At 35.1% G+C, this 26,325-nt stretch overlaps 1 protein-coding gene across 1 annotated transcript in view; it reads left to right on the forward strand.

Annotated features, from left to right (window-relative positions):
- The window catches only part of LOC138694400 (muscle segmentation homeobox-like), a 284,695-nt gene extending 259,174 nt beyond the window's left edge, over nucleotides 1-25,521 (forward strand). The window contains exons 2-3 of the mRNA XM_069818095.1: nucleotides 9,707-9,894; nucleotides 21,993-25,521. Of these exons, the coding sequence (XP_069674196.1) occupies nucleotides 9,707-9,894; nucleotides 21,993-22,376 (572 nt within the window). The 3' untranslated portion in view covers nucleotides 22,377-25,521. The remainder of the gene's footprint in view (nucleotides 1-9,706; nucleotides 9,895-21,992) is intronic.
- The last annotated feature ends 804 nt before the right edge of the window (nucleotides 25,522-26,325 follow it).

Raw genomic sequence — 26,325 nt, forward strand, 5'->3', positions numbered from 1 at the left:
TGCTTCCTCGTCCTCGTCTTCTATTTCTACTTCCTCCTCCTCGTTCTCTATTTCTGCTTCCTGGTCTTCGTCTTTTACTTCTGCTGCCTTGTACTCGCCTTCTAGTTCTGCTTCCTCGTCCTTGTCTTCTATTTCTGCTTCCTCGTCCTTGTCTTCTACTTCTGCTGCCTCGTACTCGCCTTCTAGTTCTGCTTCCTCGTCCTTGTCTTCTATTTCTGCTTCCTCGTCCTCGACTTCTATTTCTACTTCCTCCTCCTCGTTCTCTATTTCTGCTTCCTGGTCTTCGTCTTTTACTTCTGCTGCCTTGTACTCGCCTTCTATTTCTGCTTCCTCGTCCTTGTCTTCTATTTCTGCTTCCTCGTCCTTGTCTTCTATTTCTGCTTCCTCGCCCTCCTTCTCTATTTCTGCTTCCTGGTCTTCGTCTTTTACTTCTGCTGCCTTGTACTCGCCTTCTAGTTCTGCTTCCTCGTCCTTGTCTTCTATTTCTGCTTCCTCGCCCTCCTTCTCTATTTCTGCTCCCTGGTCTTCGTCTTCTACTTCTGCTGCCTTGTACTCGCCTTCTAGTTCTGCTTCCTCGTCCTTGTCTCCTATTTTTGCTTCCTCGTCCTCGTCTTCTATTTCTACTTCCTCGTCCTCGTTCTCTATTTCTGCTCCATGGTCTTCGTTTTTTTAATTCTGCTGCATCGTACTCGCCTTCTATTTCTACTTCCTCGTCCTTGTCTTCTATTTCTGCTTCCTCGTCCTCGTTCTCTATTTCTGCTCCATGGTCTTCGGTTTTTTTTATTCTGCTGCCACGTACTCGCCTTCTATATCTACTTCCTCGTCCTTCTCTTCTATTTCTGCTCCCTGGTCTTCGTCTTTTACTTATGCTTTCTCGTACTCGCCTTCTATTTCTACTTCCTCGTCCTCGTTTTGTGTTTCTGCTTCTCAGTCCTTGTCTTCTATTGTTATCCCTTGTTTTCTATTTCTGATTCCTCATTCTCTATTTCTGCTCCCCGGTCTTCGTCTTATACTTCTGCTTCTTCGTACTCGCTTTCTATTTCTGCTTTCTCGTCCATGTTTTCTAATTCTACTCCCTCGTCTTCTTGTTGTATTTCTGCTTCCTTGTACTCGTCTTCTACTTCTGTACTCCTGCTCCCTCATCTTCTTGTTCTGTTTCTGCTTCCTTGTCTTCCTGTTCTCTTCCGCTTCTTCGTTTTCGTGTTTTACTTCTTCTTCCTCGTCTTTTTATATTAGTGTAAATGATATTGCGTCTTCCCCTTTTCCTTCTCAGATTTTATGCGATGTCGCCCTTTATCTTCAAACATTTATTCTCTTTCTTTTCTTGCTCCTATTTTTCGGATATCTTCCTCTGTATAAAGTGGCATTTCCTACATAAAACTTTGACACAAATTTCAGGAGTTACCTCTAGCCACTTAACTTCACAGTCGTTTAATCCAGTAACGTGTTAACCGTAGTTGAAATGTCAAGTGAATTGCAATTAGATAACTCTCATCACTTTATATTAAGGAGTTGAAAACATCGCCGGAGTGATATACATTATACGTATAAGTGATGAAACGAAGGAAAGACCCGACTGTGAGAAACATGAACACACAGGACCAGTCACCAGCAATTGGGCTAATGAATAGCGTCCCAGCGCACACTTTCAAACCTACAGGGACGTATACGTCCCATTAATTACTCCGCAACGTCTCTTGGGCCTTGCAGGGGCATGTATTATGGCTGCTCTCTGTAGGAAGCACGTTCAACTACTGCAGTAAGAAGCAAAAATCGGACCCTGAGCAGATTTTGAATTATATCAAACATTGAAACGTAATTCATTCATTCATTCATTCATTCATTCATTCTTTCATTCATTCATTCTTTCTTTCCCTGATTCTTACCTTCTTTCCTTCTTTCTTTCTCTGATTCTTTCTTCTTTCTTTCTTTCTTTCTTTCTTTCTTCCTTCCTTTCTCTGATTCTTTTTTTGTTCTTTCTTTCTTTCTTTCTTTCTTTCTTTCTTCCTTTCTCTGATTCTTTCTTTGGATCTTTCTTTCTTTCTCTAATTCTTTCTTTGGTTCTTTCTTTCTCTGATTTTTTTTCTTTCTCTGATTCTCCCTTCCTTTCTCTGATTCTTTCTTTCTTTCTTTCTTTCTCTGATTCTTTCTATAATTCTTTCTTTCTCTGATTCTTCCTTTATTGCTCTGATTCTTTCTTTCTTTGATTCTTTCTTTTTCTTTCTTTCTTTCTTTCTTTCTCTGATTCTTTCACTCTTTCTATAATTATTTTTTTCTCTGATTTTTTCTTTCCTCCTCTAATTCTTTCTTTAGTTCTTTCTTTCTCTGATTCTTTCTTTGGTTCTTTCTTCCTTTCTCTGATTCTTTCTTTCTTTATTTATTTCTTTCTCTGATTCTTTCTTTCTACAATTTTTTCTTTCTCTGATTCTTTCTTTCTATAATTCTTTCTTTCTCTGATTCTATCTTTCTTTCTCTGATCCTTTCTTCCTTGCTCTGATTCTTTCTTTCTTTGATTCTTTCTTTCTATAATTCTTTCTTTCTCTGATTCTATCTTTCTTTCTCTGATTCTTTCTTTCTTGCTCTGATTCTTTCTTTCTTTCTTTGATTCTTTCTTTCTCTGATTCTTTCTTTCTCTGATTCTTTCTTTCTATAATTCTTTCTTTCTCTGATTCTATCTTTCTTTCTCTGATTCTTTCTTTCTTGCTCTGATTCTTTCTTTCTTTGATTCTTTCTTTCTTTCTTTCTTTCTTTCTTTCTCTGATTCTTTCATTCTTTCTATAATTATTTTTTCTCTGAATTTTTTCTTTCTTTTCTCTGATTCTTTCTTTCTTTTTCTGATTCATTCATTCATTCAGTCATTCATTCATTCATTCTTTCTTTCTTTCTTTCTTTCTTTCTTTCCAGCAATTAGATTGAATTACGTTTCCATAATATTAAATTAGGAGTAAAGAAAACAAAAGGATAATGAGCGCTGAAGGAAACGGTACAGCAGAGAAGGCAAGACCTGTCCTTTGACCTTATCATATGCCGTAGCTATATCACCAATGGGTATGGAGGGGAAAGATAGGTTTTAGTCTGAGATGAACTTCCTTATCGGTACATTCGTATAATATTAACCATCATAAAACAAACTCTCTTTCTAGCAGCTCATTCTTCCTCCTCTCGCACAGCTCACATGCCAGGTGTCGCCTCCTCATCTGCACTATATTCCAGTTGCCTCTTAGTGATCAATTGGTTAGTTGTAAAAGCTATAATGAGTGAGATTGCAGTTTATTTTCCTCCTTATCCCTTATATTTTAATGTTTTTTGACATCATCATCTCTTTATGTTTCGCCGACAGCTTCCACTACATTATCTTATATCGTTTTCTCCCAAATATCATCGTCTCTTCCCTCTCCGACATCATCGTCATTCTCCTCTTCTTCATCGATTCTATCTTCTCGCACCTTGACACAATCATCTTCTCCACTTTCTTCCTCAATACCATTTTCTCCTTTTTCCCCAACATCTCCTTCTCCGACAGCTTCATCAATTCCTTGTTCTTCCTGAAAATCTCCGATTTCTTTTTCATCTGTTTCTTCCAATTTTAATTTTTAGGTATATTATATTATGCTCTTTACACCCAAAGTTTCAGAGTGATAGGTCTAATATATGTACCCAGCTTTATAGGATATGTTTGTAACCACGAAAAAGTCACAAAGCCCACACTTATTACAGTCAATATATTCCAATTCGTAGCTAAATGTCAAAGGCTACATCGTACTTTTCGTTCTGCAAAGGAATTTTAAAATGTTACAATTGCAGAAATTTTTGAAAACAGAATCTTAATCCAAAAAATTCAAATTTGATATATTAAGCATATGGTGGGCGTATTGTAGCGGCCATTGCTGAATTAGTTGTTAGGAGAAAACAAAAACACCGTAGTCCTATGTTATAGGAATGGAAATTTTCAGTGTTTTTCATAAAACAACCGCAGTCCATAGACTTTTTTTATGGAAACAATCATTGTCCAGCCAGGAAGATGGTAGCATTTACAATTATCCCATTCATATCAACTTGAAACATTTATCCATACAATTTTATACTGTAGTAGATTGGCAATACTGCTTCTTACGTACGCAGGAAAAGCCACTTCAGAGAAAAATACTTTGGCGCGTGAATTGTTCTATTAGTTATGGAGTCATCTTTAAGTGCAGATGTAACCTCATGGAAGAAACGTAAGCGACGAAAGGAGAAGAAACGGGATATAACAAAGAAAAAAAATCATTAAAGGAGAGGCACACTTCAGCCACAACAGAGTATTTTTTCTTAAAAACATTGTCCACAGTTACTTACATTTACACATGTACTTCTATGAGCCAATTAAAGTTATAAATGTACTTCAGTTTTCCCTAGTTTCTATAACACCTTAAGAAATGGCATGATGAATTTCATGCTTCAAGTGTCAACAACACCCATGCCAGACAGTTTTTTGTTTCCCCTGAAAATTTGTTTTTGGGATTATGGTTGTTTTTTTTTTAAACCTTCCTTGTGTTCGAATCATATTTCTGCATATTTAAAGGACAAAACTAAAATTCTTTCAATCATTTTTCATCATAATATAACTGCTTTATTAAATTGACTGATTATATTGGGAATTAAATCAATGTCTTTCCCAAAACACGCTATGAGATGTTAGTTATAAAACAATGTTTATCTCGAAAAGGAACCAAAAACGAGCAAATTCGTACTAAACGTTTTGTTTCAAATATCTCAAAGAATAACCTCTCTGAAATTAATAGTGACATTACTTATGGCTCACTCTGTATACATTTATTTATTCATCTATCTATCTATCTATCTATCTATCTATCTATCTATCTATCTATCTATCTATCTATCTATCTATCTATCTATCTATCTATCTATCTATCTATCTATCTATCTATCTATCTATCTATCTATCTATCTATCTATCTATCTATCTATCTATCTATCTATCTATCTATCTATCTATCTATCTATCTATCTATCTATCTATCTATCTATCTATCTATCTATCTATCTATCTATCTATCTATCTATCTATCTATCTATCTATCTATCTATCTATCTATCTATCTATCTATCTATCTATCTATCTATCTATCTATCTATCTATCTATCTATCTATCTATCTATCTATCTATCTATCTATCTATCTATCTATCTATCTATCTATCTATCTATCTATCTATCTATCTATCTATCTATCTATCTATCTATCTATCTATCTATCTATCTATCTATCTATCTATCTATCTATCTATCTATCTATCTATCTATCTATCTATCTATCTATCTATCTATCTATCTATCTATCTATCTATCCCTATCTATCTATCTATCTGCCTGTCTGTCTGTCTACCTATCTACCTGCCTATATCTATCTATCTATCTATCTATCTATCTATCTATCTATCTATCTATCTATCTATCTATCTATCTATCTATCTATCTATCTATCTATCTACCTACCTACCTACCTACCTACCTACCTACCTACCTACCTACCTACCTACCTACCTACCTATCTATCTATCTACCTACCCACATACCCATCTATCCCTACCCTATTTATTTATTTATTTATATATTAATTAATTAATTTATTTATTTATTTATGTATGTATGTATGTATGTATTTACTTATTTATTTATTTATGTATTTATTTATTGATTTATTTATTGATTTATTTACTTATTTACTTATTTACTTACTTATTTATTTATTTATTTATTTATTTATTTATTTATTTATTTATTTTATTTATTTATTTATACACACAAGTAAAGCTTCGTAACAGTTGTGAGAAATTATCTTGGCGTTAAGCGAAAATCAAAGTGTGTTATTTTATTAAATTAGTAGAAATATGAAATAGACTTGAAATCATCCAAACATAAATGTACAGAGCAATAAAAAACTGTAGGCCTACATTTTCCAGAAAATCTACAATGAATTTCCGAAGTCTTGCTGAAATTTCTGACTTCAATAATAAATTCAGTCTATCGAATCTCATTATAAACCAATCGCCACTCCAACTTTTCTGTCAGATGTTTTCGTAAAGAGCATATCAGAATATTATAAAAGTTACTAAGTTAACAATAAATTTACGAATAGCTGTATCATATGAATTTATACAAAATAATTTATAATACTACAGAAATTTAGTGTCAATGAGGTGACCCATACTTTCCCAGAGGTAGAGGAAGAAGACACACGGAAGAAGTATATCCAGGAAACCGTTTTCACTAATCCTTTTTTAAATCAGTGTGCATATTTCAGTTCGGCACGTCATCATCTGATACAATTAAATTCAGATAAATTTTGTACATCTATTTTTCTTGAGAGATATCATGCCACATTTACCAAGACTGACAATGTTTGTTTAGTAGATATGACACACAGACAACCATATTCTCATTATCTGAAAAATGTAACAAACCTCCTACATCTATATTAAGCATTAAATTACATAATTCTGATTGTTGTCTTATACAATTATGTATGGAATTATAGGACGGGGTAGCTCATTTAAATCCAATTTTAATCCACTTTATTTATTACAGAAGAAAATAATTAAAATATGTCTTCATAAACCTATTGATTTTCCATCTCAAAATTTGTTTCTAGAATTTAATGTACTTAACGTAAGACAAATTTATTATATTGTATTAATAAAATTCATACATAAAAATCGAAATAATTTTGAATTGTATTCTCATAGTTAAGAAACAAAAGGTATGAATTCTTTAAAATTGTTTGAACCAAAACGCAACACTGTTACAGTATTTAATCATAGTAGTAATTTAGGCCCAAGAATATATAACAAATTTATATTTAAATATCCTAATCTTGTCAATTCCAATAGTTCTAGTATTAAATTTAAAAAGTTATGTATGGATTTTTTAAAAATTGAAAAATTGTAAATTTAAATTTATATACCATAATTGCACAGTAGACATGAGACAAATTGTATTGTATAATTATTAATTTCAATTCAGGAATCCGCCCCTGAGCACGAGTTCTATTCTTTCAGGGGCGAGCTAAAGTTTTTCTGTATATATTATATTTTATGTTACAATTATTAGCAAAATAAATGAATGAATAAATAAATAAATAAATAAATAAATAAATGAATGAATGAATAAATAAATAAATAAATATTATTTTACATTGCAGTCATTTGTATCTTCAATCATTCATTGGATTACTGGTTAGTGAATAAGGTAATTTTATTAGAAAAAATATGAAAGTAATAAAAAATTTAGTTGGAATTCAGTTACAAGTACATTTAGACGCTTTGATTCTTACAGAGTAGGCCTATAATTACAGTCAAGTCTGAAATATGAATTTGTGGCTTTCTTAGTGACATTGGAAATACAATTAAGACAGTTTTATAAAAATGTGTCTTTGTCTTTCACATTGTCTCATTATACATGTCAGCAATTGGAATACAATTATAATGAAGCAATTTATAAATTGAAATTAGCAGGCGTATCATTGTATTATAAATATATGTAGATAAAGTGAGAAGGTCAATTCTTATATAATACAAGTCACGGTAAGTGAACCCTGAACTCGAGTCGTGATATATGCGAAATCTGACACGTGGATATAAAGTGCAAATAGCATTTTATTACAGAGTATCGTGTTATATACAGGGCTTTCATTTTAAAGCTTCCCAGTCTAAATAACTAATTTATTTAAATTGAATTCAATTTAAACAAAAAACTCGTCAATTTTGATATTGATATTGGATGACATTTTTATTGTAAGTATTTATGAGGTAGCTGCATGTTCGTATGCATTTATTTTATGAGAAATGCTTATAGTTTTTTTTATAAATTATAGAAAAATTAATTTATTCAAAATATCAGTAATTTTTTGAAAGAGAATAAATGAGATATTTCATAAAATAAATGCATATAAATGTTTCTCTGTGCGATGTGAATGTAACTAAAAAAAGGAAGCTTAAAAATTGAGATTTTCTGTGTAAAAAAGACTTGGGTTTCCAATATTTCTAAAAAAAAATTGAAAATCAGAAATCAAAAGCAAAAACATTTGCGAGCTAAAATTTGGATTTTATTAGTTCTTTATAGTAAACATGCTCTAAAAATTTGATTAAAAATTCATTAGGAAAAAAGTAAACTTATAATTTTTAGTGGAGTGTCCCCTTAACCTCTGATTGAGATTCTGTCTAATATGTAAAATCTTAGACAATAAAAAAAAAAATGGCCGGCTGCCATACGGTTAAGTTCCCTTCGGCAGACTTCAGTTGATTCCGTGAGAGTTTAGTTTTACACGTGAAGGAATTTCTTATGCACGACTCTGTTCTGTTTTTCCTTTGTTTTGTTTGTATGTTGATTTTCTGACTGTTTATAGGTCAAGTGTTACGAATAATCTATTTTTTTTATTGGGTTATTTTACGACGCTGTATCAACATCTAGGTTATTTAGCGTCTGAATGATATGAAGGTGATAATGCCGGTGAAATGAATCCGGGGTCCAACACCGAAAGTTACCCATCATTTGCTCGTATTGGGTTGAGGGAAAACCCCAGAAAAAACCTCAACCAGGTAACTTGCCCCGACCGGGATTCGAACCCGGGCCACCTGGTTTCGCGGCCAGACGCGCTGACCGTTACTCCACAGGTGTGGACACGAATAATCTATAACGAAGATATATTCAAGGAATAAATCAGGAGGAAAATAAACATTATTTTCCCAGTCCTGTAAACCATGTGCTGCCGTAAGTGGATTTAGAAAAATTCACGCTATAGTAGAGCTGTCATTTGTTGTGTCTAAGGCTGTACATCTATTAATTATCAGGCAGTATATCTCACTTGACGAATGGCCTATGTGTCAGAGGAAGAACAATTGTTCGTTTGCATCTAAAGTCTGATTAGTATAAGTTAATATATATCTAGTCAGCAATGTATACAATGGAGGGGAAAAAGAACTGGCCACCTACCCCAGTATTTCCTGACTTAGTTGCCTCATGAGAGATGCCTTACTGGTGTCACTTGTGAGGTTCAAATCTGTCTCTGACAATTGACTAAACAACAACAACAAATATTCTTTGATTTCCAGTCTCTACCTAAACATGATGCTTGCCGATTGCAGGGGACTTTTTTGGAGTGTTATATCTCAGTACTTGTTTGTAAACATTGACTTTCTCGCAAATCTAATCTTTCAGGTAAAGCTCCCTGTAAAGCAGATTTGAATAATTTCAAGGGAAAAACTGTTCCGGGACCGGGTATCTCAATTGGTAAGAGCGCTGGTACGTTCAACCAGAGGTCCCGGGATCGATACCCGGCCCCGGAACAATTTTTCCCTTGAAATTATTCAAATCTGCTTTACAGGGAACTTTACCTGAAAGACTAGATTTGCATAATATATACGTCACTGTGTACGGTACGTTAACAGAAAACCACAATTCCAAGTCACACAGAGATTGTGTGCACTCGATGTGGGTCTCTGGCGTTTCGTCAACCCACGCGAGTTGTGTGGATATAAAGGGAAAAGTTGAGACGGTGTCGGATGGAGTTCCCGGGTAGCTCAATTGGTAAGAGCGCTGGTACGTTCAACCAGAGGTCCCGGGAATATGTTAGCCTACATAATAGTAATCACAAATTATCCTCTCTGTTATAATAGCATACTTAACAATTTAATTGTTCTGATTTCAGATTCCGGAGGTGGTGAGGGCCCAAAGTTGAAGTGTAATTTGAGGAAACACAAACCGAACCGGAAGCCCCGAACGCCGTTCACGACGCAACAGCTGCTGTCGCTAGAGAAGAAGTTCCGGGAGAAGCAATACCTGAGCATCGCAGAGCGCGCCGAGTTCTCTTCCTCCTTGCACCTCACCGAGACGCAGGTGAGTCAACGGAAATAACGTATCTCACAAGAACATATACATTTTCAAAATTCATTATTGTATTGCAGAGATTGCTTTATTATTAAGTTATATTTGGTGAGTTCAAGAAAACGTGAATAAGCTATAACGAAAACAGTTGTCATTGTAGTCAAAATTTCGTTACACCGATATTTGATTGTATTTAGAATATTCTGAAAATAAATAAATAACTTGAGCGAATAGAAGATACAATTTAGCTACTTATCAAATTCCAAGCTATCTAGATTGAGAAATAAATGGTATGAGGAAACATAAAATAATAATAATAATAATAATAATAATAATAATAATAATAATAATAATAATAATAATAATAATAATAATAACAATAATAATCCGTGGCGCTACAGCCCTTTAAGGTTCCAAACCGATCAGCCTGCTCCTGGCCTGACGCCCATATGATGAAGCAGAAGTGGACGATCATTCAACCAGAATGAAGGTACCATGTGGTTAGCACGATGACCCCTCAGCTGTTACAGCTTACTTTCTTAACCCGATTTCGCTACGTGCATCATGATGCTGGGTGGGCACCGGTTCCATACACCGACAGAAATTTCATGAGAAAATTTCTTCCCCATGAGGACTAGAATCAGGGCGCGTTACTTAAACCACAACGCAACGTTTCGGGACAGGAGGAAACATAGTGTAAGGAAAAACACAGAACCAAAAGAATAGAACGCCGAACGAAATAAAAATGAATATTTGCAAAACAAAGACTACACGCTTTTCTTATTTGGATAAATTATGATTACCTGAATTAACATCGGCATACTCGTAATACAGCGGGAACAAAATATGTAAAGAAATCAGGGAACTAAATGGAAAGATTTAATACGAAATTCACTGTGAAATGGAAATAGAGGAATATGCCTATTTCGTAAAATTTAAAACAATATTAAAACTAACAAACATCGCAAAAAAGTGTGATAAGCAAATCTATTTTTCAAAAAATAAAGAATATAAGCGGGGTGAAAATTGAAGTGTTCTTAATAGAACAAATACATAAATTTAACTACCTTTGCTACATAATATCTGAAACTACGAGGGAGGGTGATGGAAAACAGCAGAAATACAATAATAAAATATTAAAATAAATTTTGGTAAACAAATATTAGTAATCACAAAATTGAGATTGCGTAACATAGCGTCTAAACCTGTCCTTTTAGCCTAAGTATATGGCTGTGAGATTTGGGTGTTAAGTAGGCTAAGAAAGATAAAAGTAAATTACGTAGAAGCTGCTCGTATGAGATTCTTGAAATCTTTATTGGGTTTAACAAGATTGGACAGCTTGAGAAACATAACTATTAGGGAGATTTTAGGTGTTATCAATATTGTTGAAACAGGACGAAAGTCCTATTAATCTGGTTCATGATGATAATTATGATGACAAAAACTAATCGAAATAGCAGCCTACATTTTTAATGAGACGTTTGAAGCTAGATTTCAGTAATATCCTGGTGTCAAGGTGATTGGCAAGCAAAACAAAGAAGCAACAGTTTCAAGATGGCAATATATCTTCACGACTGTATTATTGTCGAGCACAACTCTGTTATGCGATTTTTTTGGGCAAAACATTTGACAGAAAAGATATTAATAAAAAAATGCTATTCGTGTTTGTTGAGCATTGCCTGTCATGTATCGAACACCGAGTCGGTCGACCAGTGGAGATTGCCATGGACGTAAATGTGCAACAGGTTGGCGACTTGATCCGAGCAGACAGGATGAAGGGAGCGATATGCTAGCCCGTATAGTCGTAGGTGATGAGTCTGGGGTGCATCGTTACGAGGACGAAACAAATCGTACACCAATGATAGGCTCAAGCAGCCAATAGTACATTCGTGCAAAGGTGACTTCATATTACAACTGCTGCTTCTTTCTTTCGCTTGTACGAACATCTAAATTTTAAATTGCCACTTCAATTTGTAACTTAATGATTCTCGATAGTAAATTTAACAGAAGTATATAGGCTATATTAAAGGTTTTAAAAATAAAATTACGAGAGAAATTTTATGACTTATAAAATTCCATTGTAAGTGTAAAATTTTACATGGAAATGCAGTGATACGGTTGAAGAAAAGAACCTGTCTTTTCGTCAATTATTTCTATGCTTAGGAATAAACTATACATTTGTAATGAACAATATAATTAAGTCATCTCATCAACTTATTCAGTAATAAATACGGTTCTCATTACGTACTCAATTTCAAATCGAAATTTAGGCGTTCCCTGGAATAACAATTCAACGTACGTTACGTCGTTTTTTCGTTTCCAGCATACATTGAATTCTTAATAACACATATCCCTCTTGTCACAATATTATTTCCTTGCAAAAGAAACAGCGCCCTCTAAAAACATATGAATGCCGTTATGCGTAATTACGTTATACGAGATCTAAAATGTTTGATGTTCTGTATGTCAAATGCAAGGTTTTTAGTTAAGTTCTTGTTCAAGAGAACGTATCAATTGTCACTCGAGAATGTAACCAAGAAAACAGTAACGTCATAATAACGTAACGAGTGAAATAATTGCTTTAACATTCCGCTTCAATTATGAAATTAACTTACGTTGAGAAAGCAACATTTATTTAAATTATAGTCTCACATTTGTGTCTCAAGCATCTTTTTGTTTAAATACTGCTTGCAAAAATATTAAAATGAGATATCTGAAGTCATGTTTAATAAATTCATACGTTAATTGCTGTGTTTCTAGCAGATGAACCCTAGTAATTAACAAGAAGTTTATTTCTAACACATTATCACCTATTTCAAGGGCTGGACCAGGCCGGTCCATTGGCCATCGTTTCTTATATGTAATTTTAATTAGCCATAAATTCATAAACGTAGTGATAATCCCTGATCAACATTTTAGTCAGTGGTTAGATTCTGGCTCCTAAGTACGAGGCATTTGTTTAGATTATCGACTCTAACAAGAGTGTTATTGTTGGTTAGGTTTAATTCAATTTGGAATTCAGTATCTGGAAGACCGACCATCGGTTAGTAAAGTGAGGCCGAGAGCATAGAAAGTTTATATTTGCAACGCCATTTCCAAAGATTTTTTTTGTAATAAATTACGCAAAGTTATATAGCCTATAGATTAGTTTATTGCTTTCGTATCTCCCTATTAAATTTTTAAGATTAATTGAGACCTCTAGAGCCATAACTTACAATACCCCCTCAAAAATACTTACTGTATTCTTTAAAAATCCATGAACTTAATAAAACAAACAATTTTACTTTAAAACACAACTGCAATATTAAGAAATTGGTATTAGTACTTTTGTTTTACAGACAATCTAGATAATATCAAACAGAAAGAAGCCATATAAAAATAACGACATAAAATTTCACGTTCCGTTTGAAGTTTGTGGACCACTGTTTTCTTAACCCAACAGGCTGCTTATTCATATACGTACACAACCCTTCCTCTTTCCATACTTAGTGCTTGATGCCCGCGCACGACGTCAAGTTCAGAAAAATGCCCTTGCTTTGACATCACTGGCTTAGGTAATAAAGGGTATCCTGGTCGTACTCCTCTCTATTATTCTATTATTTAAAACTATATTCCTTCCCACTTATTGGCAGTTTCCCTCAAAGTGCTATTAATTTTGTTTTCCCTATAGATATATTTAAATTTTAGCCGTTAGCCACTTTTTAATATCTTAGAGAACCACTTGATTTGTCTAGACGCAACTCGTACTACGAGGTTAGGGTTGTGCAATAATTCAAATCTCATTTTCAATGAATAACTGGTTGGGTTTCTTCAGAATTCTTCAAAAACTTATTCCGCCATGGTCTAAGAAAATAAAACCTAGTTTTCCATGTATAGGCATGCCCTTTATCTGCGATACTGCAGTACGCCTGGCTCCGCGTAGCTTGTATGTAGCGAACAAAGCGTGACGCTGCAGCCTCATGTACGTACGAATAGCCTACTCATTCAATAACATTAGCCGCTGCATAAAAGCTTCAAGCAAGCGAAGTAGCGTCTGAGACGAATTTATTTAGCGAGACCTCATAGACCAATGATGTCAAAGCAAGCGCATTTTTCTGACCTTGACGTCGTGCGCGGGCATCAAGCGCTAGGTATGCAATGAAGAAGGGTAATGTATATGTATGTATGTATTTATTCACACTGCAGTGGGTATATACCCGGTGGCAGTGGTAACTAATTACACTCTATAATGACAATAATAAACTTATTAATTAAAAATACAATTAATAATAATAATATTAATAATTAATACTAACAATAATTAATAATAATAATAATAATAATAATAATAACAACAACAGGGAATATACTAAATTAAATGAAACGATCACTTAAAATAACATTTGCAATAAATCTAATTTGTATCTTAAAACTAAGATCGATCTAAAACCCACGAGTATTATATGTTCATATCTGCACAAGTACCTTACAAATTACACTCATTTCGCTGTCAACTCACTCACTGCACTGGAACTACGACACATTTCACTGATTCTATCCTGATTTCACTAACACTTCAAAAACATTTCACTGTTCAAATACTATGCACTGCCACTATAAACTATAAAGCTTCACTGCAGGAACACGTTTCACTTACACAGCACACTTCACTGACACGACATACTTCTTCACTGATACAACACACTTCACTGACACAACATAATTCTTCACTGATACAACACTTCAATAACAACATATCATTTACACCCTTTAAATACTGTGTATAATTATCGTCTATTAGTAAGGTCCTTAAGCCTATTTTTAAATACTTTTTGGTTGTTGGTAAAGCCTTTAGTAAGTCTGCAGGTAAAGCATTCCAGTCCCTGATAGTACGATTGAGAAAAGAAAACTTTCCAGTGTCCGTCCTCTGCCTTCTTTCCCTCAATTTATATGAGTGGTCGTTCCTTGAGGAGTAATTTGGCGGCTGCAACCTATTTTTTTATTTCTCTCCAGGCAGGTTCACCTCTGTATGTTTTGAACAGTGCGCATAATCGAATTCGCGGTCTCCTGTCCGTGAGTGTGTCCCATTTTAATGGTGAATTTTTCCGACAACACTTAAGAGCCCGTTTTTTAATCTTTTCCAGTGTCTTAATATGTTCTAATCTGTAAGGATCCCAACATGCAGCACCATATTCCATTACTGGACGTACTAGTGATTTATATGCAATCTCTTTGGATTTATGAATAAGCAGACTGTTGGATTTAAAAAGCAGTGATGCACAAACTTCAAACGGAACGTGAAAATTTTATGTCGTTATTTTTATAGGCTCCTTTCTGTTTGATATTACGTATATTGTCTGAAAAAAAGTACTAACACCAATTTCTTAATATTGCATTTGTGTTTTAAACGTTAATAACATATAAAGAGTTAAGAAGGAATATTTAAATACATTCCATAGTAGTACAACTATATTGTACTAAGTGAATGAAACACATCATTCATAAAGAAAGTGATATTCCAAAAAAAGAGATTGAGTATGACATGAAAAGCTGGAATTTAAATTGATGATATCTTTAGCCTTATAAAATAATCAATAAACTAATCAAACAATGTTATAGTACAAAGCAAAGTTACCTAGATATATGTTTTAACTGTAACTAATATTACATAACAAAACTCTTATCGCATTATGCTTTTAAGGTGATATTGGTATGCAACTTCCTATCATCAGAATATTAAACTATTTTCTCGAAATCTTCTGAAGCTATAGAGCTGAGTTTTTACAACTCATGGACACATATCTTTTGTTTATGATGTAACAGTAGTTGCTTTGTTTTATTCATTTCCTTACAAACATATTCCATGGGAATATTTTCGAAATTTTCAGTACACTATCTTAAGTAATACGTATTTACGATACTTATATTAGATTTACGAAAGCATCTCTCCAGTACCTGTAAGGCTACTAAATAAACATGTCTGAAAATTTCACTTTTCTATAAAAGAAAAGTTGAGAAAATATTCCTTTTGAATAAAAAACAAACTTGTGAAAAATGAGCATTGATATTAAAACTTACATTCCTATAATGGACTTATACTTCTCAGACAAATCTAAAAATTAACATGGGTAGATTTTTAATAAATTTTCTTTCCTTTATCTATTGATTCAGTGCTGCCATCTCTGTATATAGCTCGACCAAGCGGCATATAAGTTACTACCTCTTTCGTCTCTCTCTTTCCTTTCCGCTGTAAAGTGCTCAGGCTCTCCTGAGCTCTAAAGCGCGCACTTGCGCCTATGGGCATCAATTGACATGACTCTCATAGACGAACAGCCTTGATGTTCATTTGCTTTCAAATCCCTGCATTAGTCACTTTAGCAATAAAGGCAACATTAAATCCGAAATATTTATTCCAAACTCAGAATTTATTATCTCGTTCCCACATTACATCACTGTTTGAAAGTAACACAAGGTTTCTAAGCAGTCATGACTCTTAACATCAGCCATTGTTTCAACCGCTACCAGTAACATTTAAGTATTTGGTATTGTAATGTGCCGCTTCCTCCATATTCAATTATGAAAATTGATAATTTATTATAATCTACTTATGGAAATCAATTAATAAATGCTGGCAATGATACAGGAAACAATTTTATTTGCAGCTATTGTCTTATTAATAAGTATAACTTCTAGCAACAATAAGGGCTGTAAAGAAAGTTATAAGGTTATCGATTGTGTGTTTAGAGCTACTTAGACCCAAGCCCCTACAGCCTCGGCTGCGCGAAACGAGGAAACCGGGGCAAATTGAACGCTGCGCTTGCAGCCATATTGTTGGAGAGCAGACAAATAATAGCAGTGCGTAAATCACGCAATTTAACGCTGTGATGATCTAAAATTGACATATTATGGCCATTTTCGACGTTTAACGTAAAATTAGGACGAAATAAACATATTCAAAGTTTCATTGATATGTGTTAGAGCATTAAAGAAAAGAAAATACGTATGCAGCAATTTATAGAAAACATACTGATACATCCATAAATAGGCCTACACAATACACATTATAGATTGTATAATTTTACGATAATCAGCAAATTGTTAGGTTTCAGAGAATCTAAAATTATATTAACATATTAACTCTTAGATCACAAGACATAAATATATGCACCTTGATTACACAAGTTCTTGTTATAATCAAATTCCTAAGTGAAATAAATATGCGATAATCAGTATAGACTTGTTGTTAAGTTTTAGAGAATCAAAAATAAATTATATTACCGGTACTTTTAGACCACAGGACATAGGTAATCTGGCAAAATATAATATGCGAAGGTAGCCAAATTACATTGAATTCATTCTTCAATTAATAAAGGGAATGCTATCAATTATAAAAAGTATCGGTACCTAATACATTGCAAACAATAGGTAACGTGAAGACCTAAAAACTAAACAATCACTTTATGCAAGATAAAAAAAAACCACATACTTTTTATGTGTGGATTTTTTACATATTGTATTTTTATTTTAAATAAATAAAATAGATATATTATCATTGCTTGCGGAGTGATGGTACATATTTTTTTATGCACATATGCAATATCAATAAGATGCCATTCCTTGCTTTTGTTAATAAAATATATCCGGCAAAATGTAAAAGAGTTATTTATAGGTGAACTCTGAATCATAAATTCACAAAGGAGGCTTAGCTATTATAGCTATTTATTTATTTATTATCTGTATATTTATTTATCCATATATGGATCTTGAATGAAAGTTTATTATCTTGCAGATAAATTCATTTACATAATAAAAACAAAAAGTTATCTTTCCACTAATGTTTTAACATCTGATGTTTAAGTCTAAATAATTCACTCAGTGCGATTTCTTTACAGTCTGATATACCTGTAGTGAGAGGGGCGTATTTTGCGGGCTACCGGGGCTACCGGTGGTAGCCCAAGGAAATTAAAGAAGAACAAGTTTATAATATAACATAATGTAATAATTTTGTATTATTAGTTTTACCATAGTAATTAAAATTACAGTAATTGTTAGATATATTTTGTGTAATAATAGGGTCAGCGGTAGCCCAAACCCTTTAACCAGTATACGCCGTCCTGTACTAACAATTAAATATTCTTTATTGTCGTAAACTACTGATTGATTTTAATGATATTGATATTGTAACAACAGAGATAATATTATATTTGATTTTTAATGGTATTGATATTGTAACAACAGAGATAATATTATATCGTACCTTTTGCAAATAGCTTGGAAAATTAAACAGGGATGGTATTATCGCCGCGCTCTCATGGTTAACATTCGGCAGGTCTTTGAGCGGCCTCATGCGTTCGGCAGGTCTTTGAAATTTAATTGTATTATTGTTTTCAATTTCTTGTGTCGCCGCTCCAATCACTCGCCTCAATTTCAATAATGCAACCAATAAGCTGCTTCAATTATTATTAAATTACACTTACTTGTCTAATCCACACAGACTAAACCCGAGGTTGCAATGTCTTGTGCTGAGGACGAACATTAAGGTGTGTGATTAAAATTATTATTAAAGAGTTATTATTAAGAGTTAAGAAAGCCAACGTACTCGTATATGAAATAATAATAATAATAATAATAATAATAATAATAATAATAATAATAATAATAGCCATTGAACAATATAACAAACTAGTGCTTATTCTTATCGAGAAAGTAGACGTGACAACGTGACGCTTAGAGTGAAACCTACAGAGCAACAATCGGTCGGCAAAATTATTTTTTTAAAGCACACCGCACGTTATTGTATGATGCCGACATGTTAAACATGAGTCCGCGGCGATAATATATCATCTTTCAAAATTCTATTGCCATTACTTTCACACTATTCACTAAAAACGCCCGAGACAAAACAAAGGACAAGTATGACAATCGTGTTTACCGCTCTATTTCTACCAGTAGCATGGCGGCGTAAACATGCGCAGACTGGTTTCAATTTTGGACAGCACACCAGCGCTCTGTGTGAGTCTAGTATACTATTATAACGTCTTTGCTTAGACCATGCCTGTCAAACTCGTGCACCGAAAGTGTGAAGAGTTGCTTGTGTACAGTAGTGGAAAAAAAAAAAAAAACCGGACCGACCTGATTTCAGAGCCTTGTTCACTCCAGAGCACGATGGACTGGTAACTAAGACTTTCGTGGTTCGAATCCTGCCTGGGAAGGAAACTTTTTTTTGTTCCTTATTCAAATTTATTCCAAATACTTTTCGATTGCAGCGATATTTTACTACTTAATTAACTTATTATTCCCAGAACATGAATTTTACCTGTTTATTTTCTAATGGGTTTCGAAATGGGCTACGTCAGCAGTCGAAACTACAACAATTTCAATAGGTTACTCGCTATCTTGTGAATGCGGGCGTGGCATGCGCAGTGGCTCATTTCGGGGACTTTGATTATTCCGTCGGTCCGGTTTTTTTTTTGCCACTATTGTACCTATCCGCAGCGGTGAAGGCAGTTCGTACGTCTCAGTATTAGTACATGCTTTCTGACTGCTTTATGTCCCTTGCATTGACTCAACGTAGATGTAGATAAAAGCTAAGGCCGGTCGCGTGAACGTAAACAGAGCTGTTGTACTAGTAACAGAATAGGCTGGTAATGTGCATATACTTTCCACCCCTATTTTTGTATATACTTATTACTGTAATAACTTTTGTGCGAGATCGTGCGTATTTGCTTGTTTTCCGCACAGAACCAATACGCGGTAAGTGTGAAATACCACATTCAGTATTCCCAACGTAACACACATAACAATTTCCCTCTTCTTACCGCTTAAGCGCGACATTCATTTTACTGCTTTAGGCTTTTAACATATTATTTTTAGAGAAGTTTAACATAGTAATAATTATAAATTGGAAACTTACCACTGCAATTTCACCTAAATTGCAATGTTAATTATTGTTTTTAAATATTTGCAAAAATTAAGTAAAGTCTACTACTCCACGAAACTTATTGCATTCCTGATACAAGTAACATTAAGGAAGCTGTGAAAAAATCAACAAGATTCTAGATGCGGATGTTATTACTGCAATATGTTATATAAATAATATTGTTAAAATATTAAAATGAAAAATAAATCATTACATAACCTTACCGTTTGTTTTAAGTTCGCATTTATAGACTGGGGGGAAAAAAAGACAGACGTATATCACGGCTTGCTGAAGTATAGTAAACACAGAAAACATTTTACAGCAACAATGTTGAAGAAAGATATTTTGGTGTTCCGAAGTTGGCGTCATTAAACAGAAAGCAACATGGAGATTTCATTGCAACTAATTAGAAATTCGTCTTTCAGGTATGTAATAAACGATCGTCGCACAAAATAATGTACGATACACGAGCGGTATGTTTGTTTTCATGTTCTCGGAAATTAAAAAAGCTTAACTACGTTTCGCTTTTTCAATCTTTTTCTCGAACATGAAAACGTCAACATACCGCTCTTGTAACGTATATCACTATATCATCATCCTCGTCTTTCTCAGTAAGTCTATTGGGCCCGTAAAATGTATAGCCTGTAATAGATATTACAGCTATGCTGCCGCATTGGAACACAATAGTAGTTACAAAGTAGGTTTATATGCTTATTACACTAATGTTTACTAAACATAATTATTGTCATTATAGCATCAAAAATATTTTCCCCAAATGCGAGATCTTTTCAGAGAAACAACATCGAGGAGACCATCGAAAACATTAGAATGAATGTCCATACTCCTTATAAATATCGCTAGTTGTGCAGCAAGGGGATGCACTATCACCTTTAGTTTTTAACTTCGCTCTAGAATATGTCATTAGGAAAGTTCAGGATAACAGACAGGATTTGCAATTCAACAGGTTACATCAGCTGCTTGTCTATGCGGATGATGTGAATATGTTAGAAGAAAAGCCACAAACGATTAGGGAAAACACGGAAATTTTACCTGAAGCAAATGAAGCGATAGGTTTGGAAATAAATCCCGAAAAGATTAAGTATATGATTATGTCTCGTGACCAGAAATTATGCGTGGATGGATGGATAGATTGATAAAAGAATGAATGAAACTTTTTCTTCCCTTTCATCTTGATAGCTTCGGTCAATGTTGACGATATGTGTCAAAGGAAGAACAATAATTAGTTATTATTTTTACGCATCTGAAATCTGACTAGTATAATATGTATCTAGTCGGCAATGTATGCAATGGAGGGGGAAAGGAACTGGCCACCCTACTCCATCATCTCCTGGCCTAGTTGCCTCATAAGTGGTGTCTTGTTGGTATCACTTGTGAGGTTCAGACTTGTCTTCGGACAATTGACTAAACAACAAGAATATTGTGTAGGCCTATACTTACTTACTGGCTTTTAAGGAACAGCCCTCACATAAGCCCGCCATAGGTCCCTATCCTGAGCAAGATTAATCCAGACTCTATCATCATATCCCGCCTCCCTCAAATCCATTTTAATATTATCTTCCCATCTACGTCTCGGCCTCCCCGAAGGTCTTTTTCCCTCCGGCCTCCTAACTGACACTCTATACGCATTTCCGGATTATTGTGTAGGCCTATATGCTGTAAAAATAGTAAATTAATAGATTCAAAAGTTGAAGAGTAATAGCAAAATTTCTTCACTCATACACAACAGACATACGCCCAGACCACTCAGCCCCCTTATATGCAAATGAGAGAACAGCTTTCCTCATAAAAACTTATGTGTTATTGATTGCACGTGATAGCCTACGTATATTTTTTAATTGGGTTATTTTACGACGCTGTATCAACATCTAGGTTATTTAGCGTCTGAATGATATGAAGGTGATAATGCCGGTGAAATGAGTCTTGGGTCTAGCACCGAAAGTTACCCAGCATTTGCTCGTATTGAGTTGGGGGAAAACCCTCAACCAGGTAACTTGCCCCGACCGGGATTCGAACCCGGGCCACCTGGTTTCGCGGCCAGACGCGCAGACCGTTACTCCACAGGTGTGGACCCTACGTATATTAAGAAAGCATGTGTCATCTTCGAGAAGCTGTTATCTACAAGCCACAGTGCCGTATAAGTTTTGCTGTGTCGAAGTATCGCCGTGATTAACGACATCTCTCTGTCCCGCAGGTGAAGATCTGGTTCCAGAACCGCCGCGCGAAGGCGAAGCGGTTGCAAGAGGCAGAGATCGAGAAGCTAAAGATGGCGGCCGTGGCAGCGGCGCGTCCGCCGCACCTGTACGGCCCCGGGCCGCACCACCCAGCCCTGCAGCAGTACTTCCACCCGCACCCCGACCACGGGCACCCACACCCGGCGCTGCTCGTGGGCCCCGCGCACCACCTCACGGCCGCCGCCCTGCTCGGCAGGCACCACTTGCCGCCCCTCATCCCGCCGCCGCCCCCGACGTCGGGGCTGTGCCACCCCCAGGGCGGAGGGATGGCTTCGCCCGTGGCCACGGCCGGCTCCACGGGGCGCGCGACGTCGCCTTCGCCGTCAGCGATAGGGCTGTCCTAACCGGCGGCCTGGGCGCTCGCCAACAACCCGCTCTGCTGTGCTTTGTATTGTGATAAACTTGAGTCGTCGGGCTTAGAGACAGAGTGAAAGAGTGACTAGTAAGGTAATCTGAAAACGAATGAAAGTGGAAAGAAAATATCTTTACATTCCTACATATTTGGTCAAACTGTGATTCTCAAACCATTTCTGGTCTCAGCGAACGTATTGTCATTATAGGCTACAATAAATCTGCAGTGCCTGGGAAAAGTGACATAAGTCAGTTTCCACAAACCTTTTTTGATAATTTATTGACAACTTACACTGGTTCATGTCGATTTGGTTTTTCTCTGTATGAATTATTGTAGTGGGAGAAATACTTATGTCTCTTTTTTCCATGCGAGCAGATGTTCCGTAAGTTGTCAATAAATTATCAAAAAAAGATTTGTGGAAACTGACTTATGTCACTTTTCCCAAGCACTACAGAAATATACCTTGTCTTTGAACTAAAGGAGACACTTAAAATTATATGAATCGTCGTATAAAACAGTAAATAATTGCCTACGTTTCTTGCGCCAGAATATAAATCTCTTACTACACAAAAACAAAATAAAACTTATTTCATACAATTATTGGCCTCTGACCTTAGCGCTTAGGAAGTCGCAAATATGCGTGGGCTGTTACTACGCCCCTATCATTGTTTTGGACTTAATATTTATTATATTATGTGGTATTTGGATAGATATAGTTAAAACGACCAACTTGTAACTAATTTTCAAGTTTTAAATACACTTCGGAATATGTATGATAAGAACTTTGTGTTAAATTTTAACGTATCTTGTTAACATGTTTCGACCTATTTTCGGTCATCTTCGGAACTGGTCGTTGTTGGTCTTGGCGCCTTGGAGTGTGCACATAATTATGCAGAACACATCACAAATGCCAACCACACCTACAGAAACATCAACACAGACATGGAAATACTGCACATCCAACTAAAAAGCCAGAAACTCAACACATCAGAACAATATTAAATATACAGACACACGAAAACACACCCCAACGATATTCTCAACACACAACTCAATTTCAAAACACATACACTCTTTGACTCTACACTACGAACGCACCTACACAGGAAACAAGAGGCGCCAAGACCAACAACGGCCAGTTCTGAAGATGACCGAAAATAGGTCGAAACATGTTAACAAGGTACGTTAAAATTTAACACCAGAAAGTTATCATACATATTCCGAAGTGATACAGTGTTAAAAGTTGTGTAATCAAGATGTATATATTCTAAATACAGTATAATAGTACAGGGTTAACTAGCAAAAAAAATTAAAATTTTGAACAGTATGATCCCAAAATTCGCTCAGTCCATTTTTATGATTTATACATAGTCTGTTAATACATATAATTTTTTTAGATTTCTATCATTATATTTTAAGCTTCTTTCCTTCCAAAATAACGCCAATTTTTGTTTGTATTATCGTTAATGTCATTTGAAAACTCGCTCAGTCCGTAGACAGGTGGATAAAGAAAAAACTAGACCGGTCCTTTCATAAAAATGGACTGAATGCGTTTTGAGATCACACTCTTCAATTCTATTAAATTCGAAAAAAATCTGAAACCTACCAGACATTGCTCAAACAAAACCGTCTTCATTGCCCTTTCATATTTTCAGAATACGCTTAGGTCTACATATAAACAGGATAATTAATTACACATGAAAGTAAGAGGTATCGAAAGTAAATAATGTTAATTCCCTCTATGTTGCTGTTATGCCTTTCTGAAACTTTTGAAGTATTTCTCAAAAGTCGACAACAGTGCCTGTTATATTGAAAGCTAACGGGACAAAATCTGGCCATTTAATGTCTCTAGACAAAGCTCTTCAGGCATTCTCAGCAGGTACCATAGATCCTTTCACATTAGCAACAAATTGAACATACGACATATGGCTAACAGATAAAGAAACGAAGGATAGTTTTGCTATTAGTGAATATAAGACTCAAACTTTATTCTGACGAAAAACTTCGGACGTAACCATATTTGCCATAAGGAAATCACGTCTATGCATATTAGTCTTAATTTGCATTTCACTTCCTTCATAAAATGAACATATCGTGACCAGATCGCATGCTATTTGTGCTGAGTTTTGTCATTAAATGAACCTGAGTTTGATCCATGAATCGATAGATCGTATTAAATATATCTCCTTACAAAGAAGATCAGAAATCTCGGACCAATGACCCGGTATGTTAAAGATACACTGCATTCTGGGAAAGAGATGCCCTCTAGATGGTTGTCATATCTGACGATAACTCAGGGGTTAGCAGGAACTTCAGTTCCGAGACATGAAATTTATTACGAATTCAAGATATTTAAGAATTACAACCGGTAATTTCCATTTTCTTCAATTTATTTATGCTAGTTTCTCTAAACTTAACCTTTGTGATTATTTCTTGTTTAGAGGATTTCCACACATACATCTAACTTCTATTGTTATTTCTTCTAAAGAGCATTTGTTGCAAGAAAACAATTAAAATGGTTATGCTTTCAAAGGAGAGTTTCGACAAAGAAATCTGTTTGATATTTTCATTCCTGCAAAATAATATTTCGTCATATGAATTCACCTTATGATATCTTAAAATAGAGAATGAGGTCAGATTTGTACAATCTCCACATTTAATTATGAATTAATCAATAAAATTATAAAAATTATCTAATTAAAGTTGTATGAATACGTAAGTTTAAAATATAACTGATCTTCAGTTGTTATACATGTTTCAGAGCTGTTGTGCATGTAGTTTATTGACGTGTTGCTGAAACAGATGTTGATATCGTGTTGGTGAGTATTATTTCTTGGGAGGCGGGTAAGCGTTCCATAACAGAAGTCTACATACATGCTTACAAAAAAACCTTTGATATTAAATATATATTATTTTAATGTACCGAAGTACATATGATATTTCCATGCAGATATTCTGCGTCATCATACGATGAAAGAGTAATGGAACGGAGAAAAATTCTCTCCGGCGCCAGGATTTGAACCCGGGTTTTCAGCTCTACGTGCTGATGCTTTATCCACTAAGCCACACCGGATACAACCCCGACGCCGGTTAGAATCGTCTCAGATTAAGCTCCAACTCTTGGGTTCCCTCTAGTGGCCGCCCTCTGCACTACGTCTGCCACTAGAGGGAACCAAAGAGTTGGAGCTTAATCTGAGACGATTCTAACCGGCGTCGGGGTTGTATCCGGTGTGGCTTAGTGGATAAAGCATCAGCACGTAGAGCTGAAAACCCGGGTTCAAATCCCGGCGCCGGAGAGAATTTTTCTCCGTTCCATTACTCTTTCATCGTATGATGACGCAGAATATCTGCATGGAAATATCATATGTACTTCGGTACATTAAAATAATATATATGATATGCGTAAATCACTTCGTGATTTAAGACGGCGCTTATTCCGTCGGATCCCGGCCAACTAGTCACTCATATCGAGTGCACCTCAGCACATGTGTGGACTTCGGTCCTGCGTTCATAGACATCTATGACGTAGTGCAGAGGGCGGCCACTAGAGGGAACCCAAGAGTTGGAGCTTAATCTGAGACGATTCTAACCGGCGTCGGGGTTGTATCCGGTGTGGCTTAGTGGATAAAGCATCAGCACGTAGAGCTGAAAACCCGGGTTCAAATCCCGGCGCCGGAGAGAATTTTTCTCCGTTCCATTACTCTTTCATCCTTTGATATTAAAGCTTCAATTTATATGATAATTTCTTTAAAAGATCGTTTTGCAATAGGATTTTATAACAATTAGAGCGTTTTAACATATGAATTCAACTTGTAGTGTTATTTCTTCAATGTCTCTAAATAACAAACCGAATTAAACAAAATATTTTTCAAGAAAATTTTAAGAGTTTGAAATAATCGATTACCTATGTATTATTTCAAAACTTTATGTGTTTTTCAGTG

Source organism: Periplaneta americana, chromosome 1 (assembly GCF_040183065.1).
Source record: "Periplaneta americana isolate PAMFEO1 chromosome 1, P.americana_PAMFEO1_priV1, whole genome shotgun sequence".
In the NCBI taxonomy this organism is placed as follows: Eukaryota; Metazoa; Arthropoda; class Insecta; order Blattodea; family Blattidae; genus Periplaneta; species Periplaneta americana.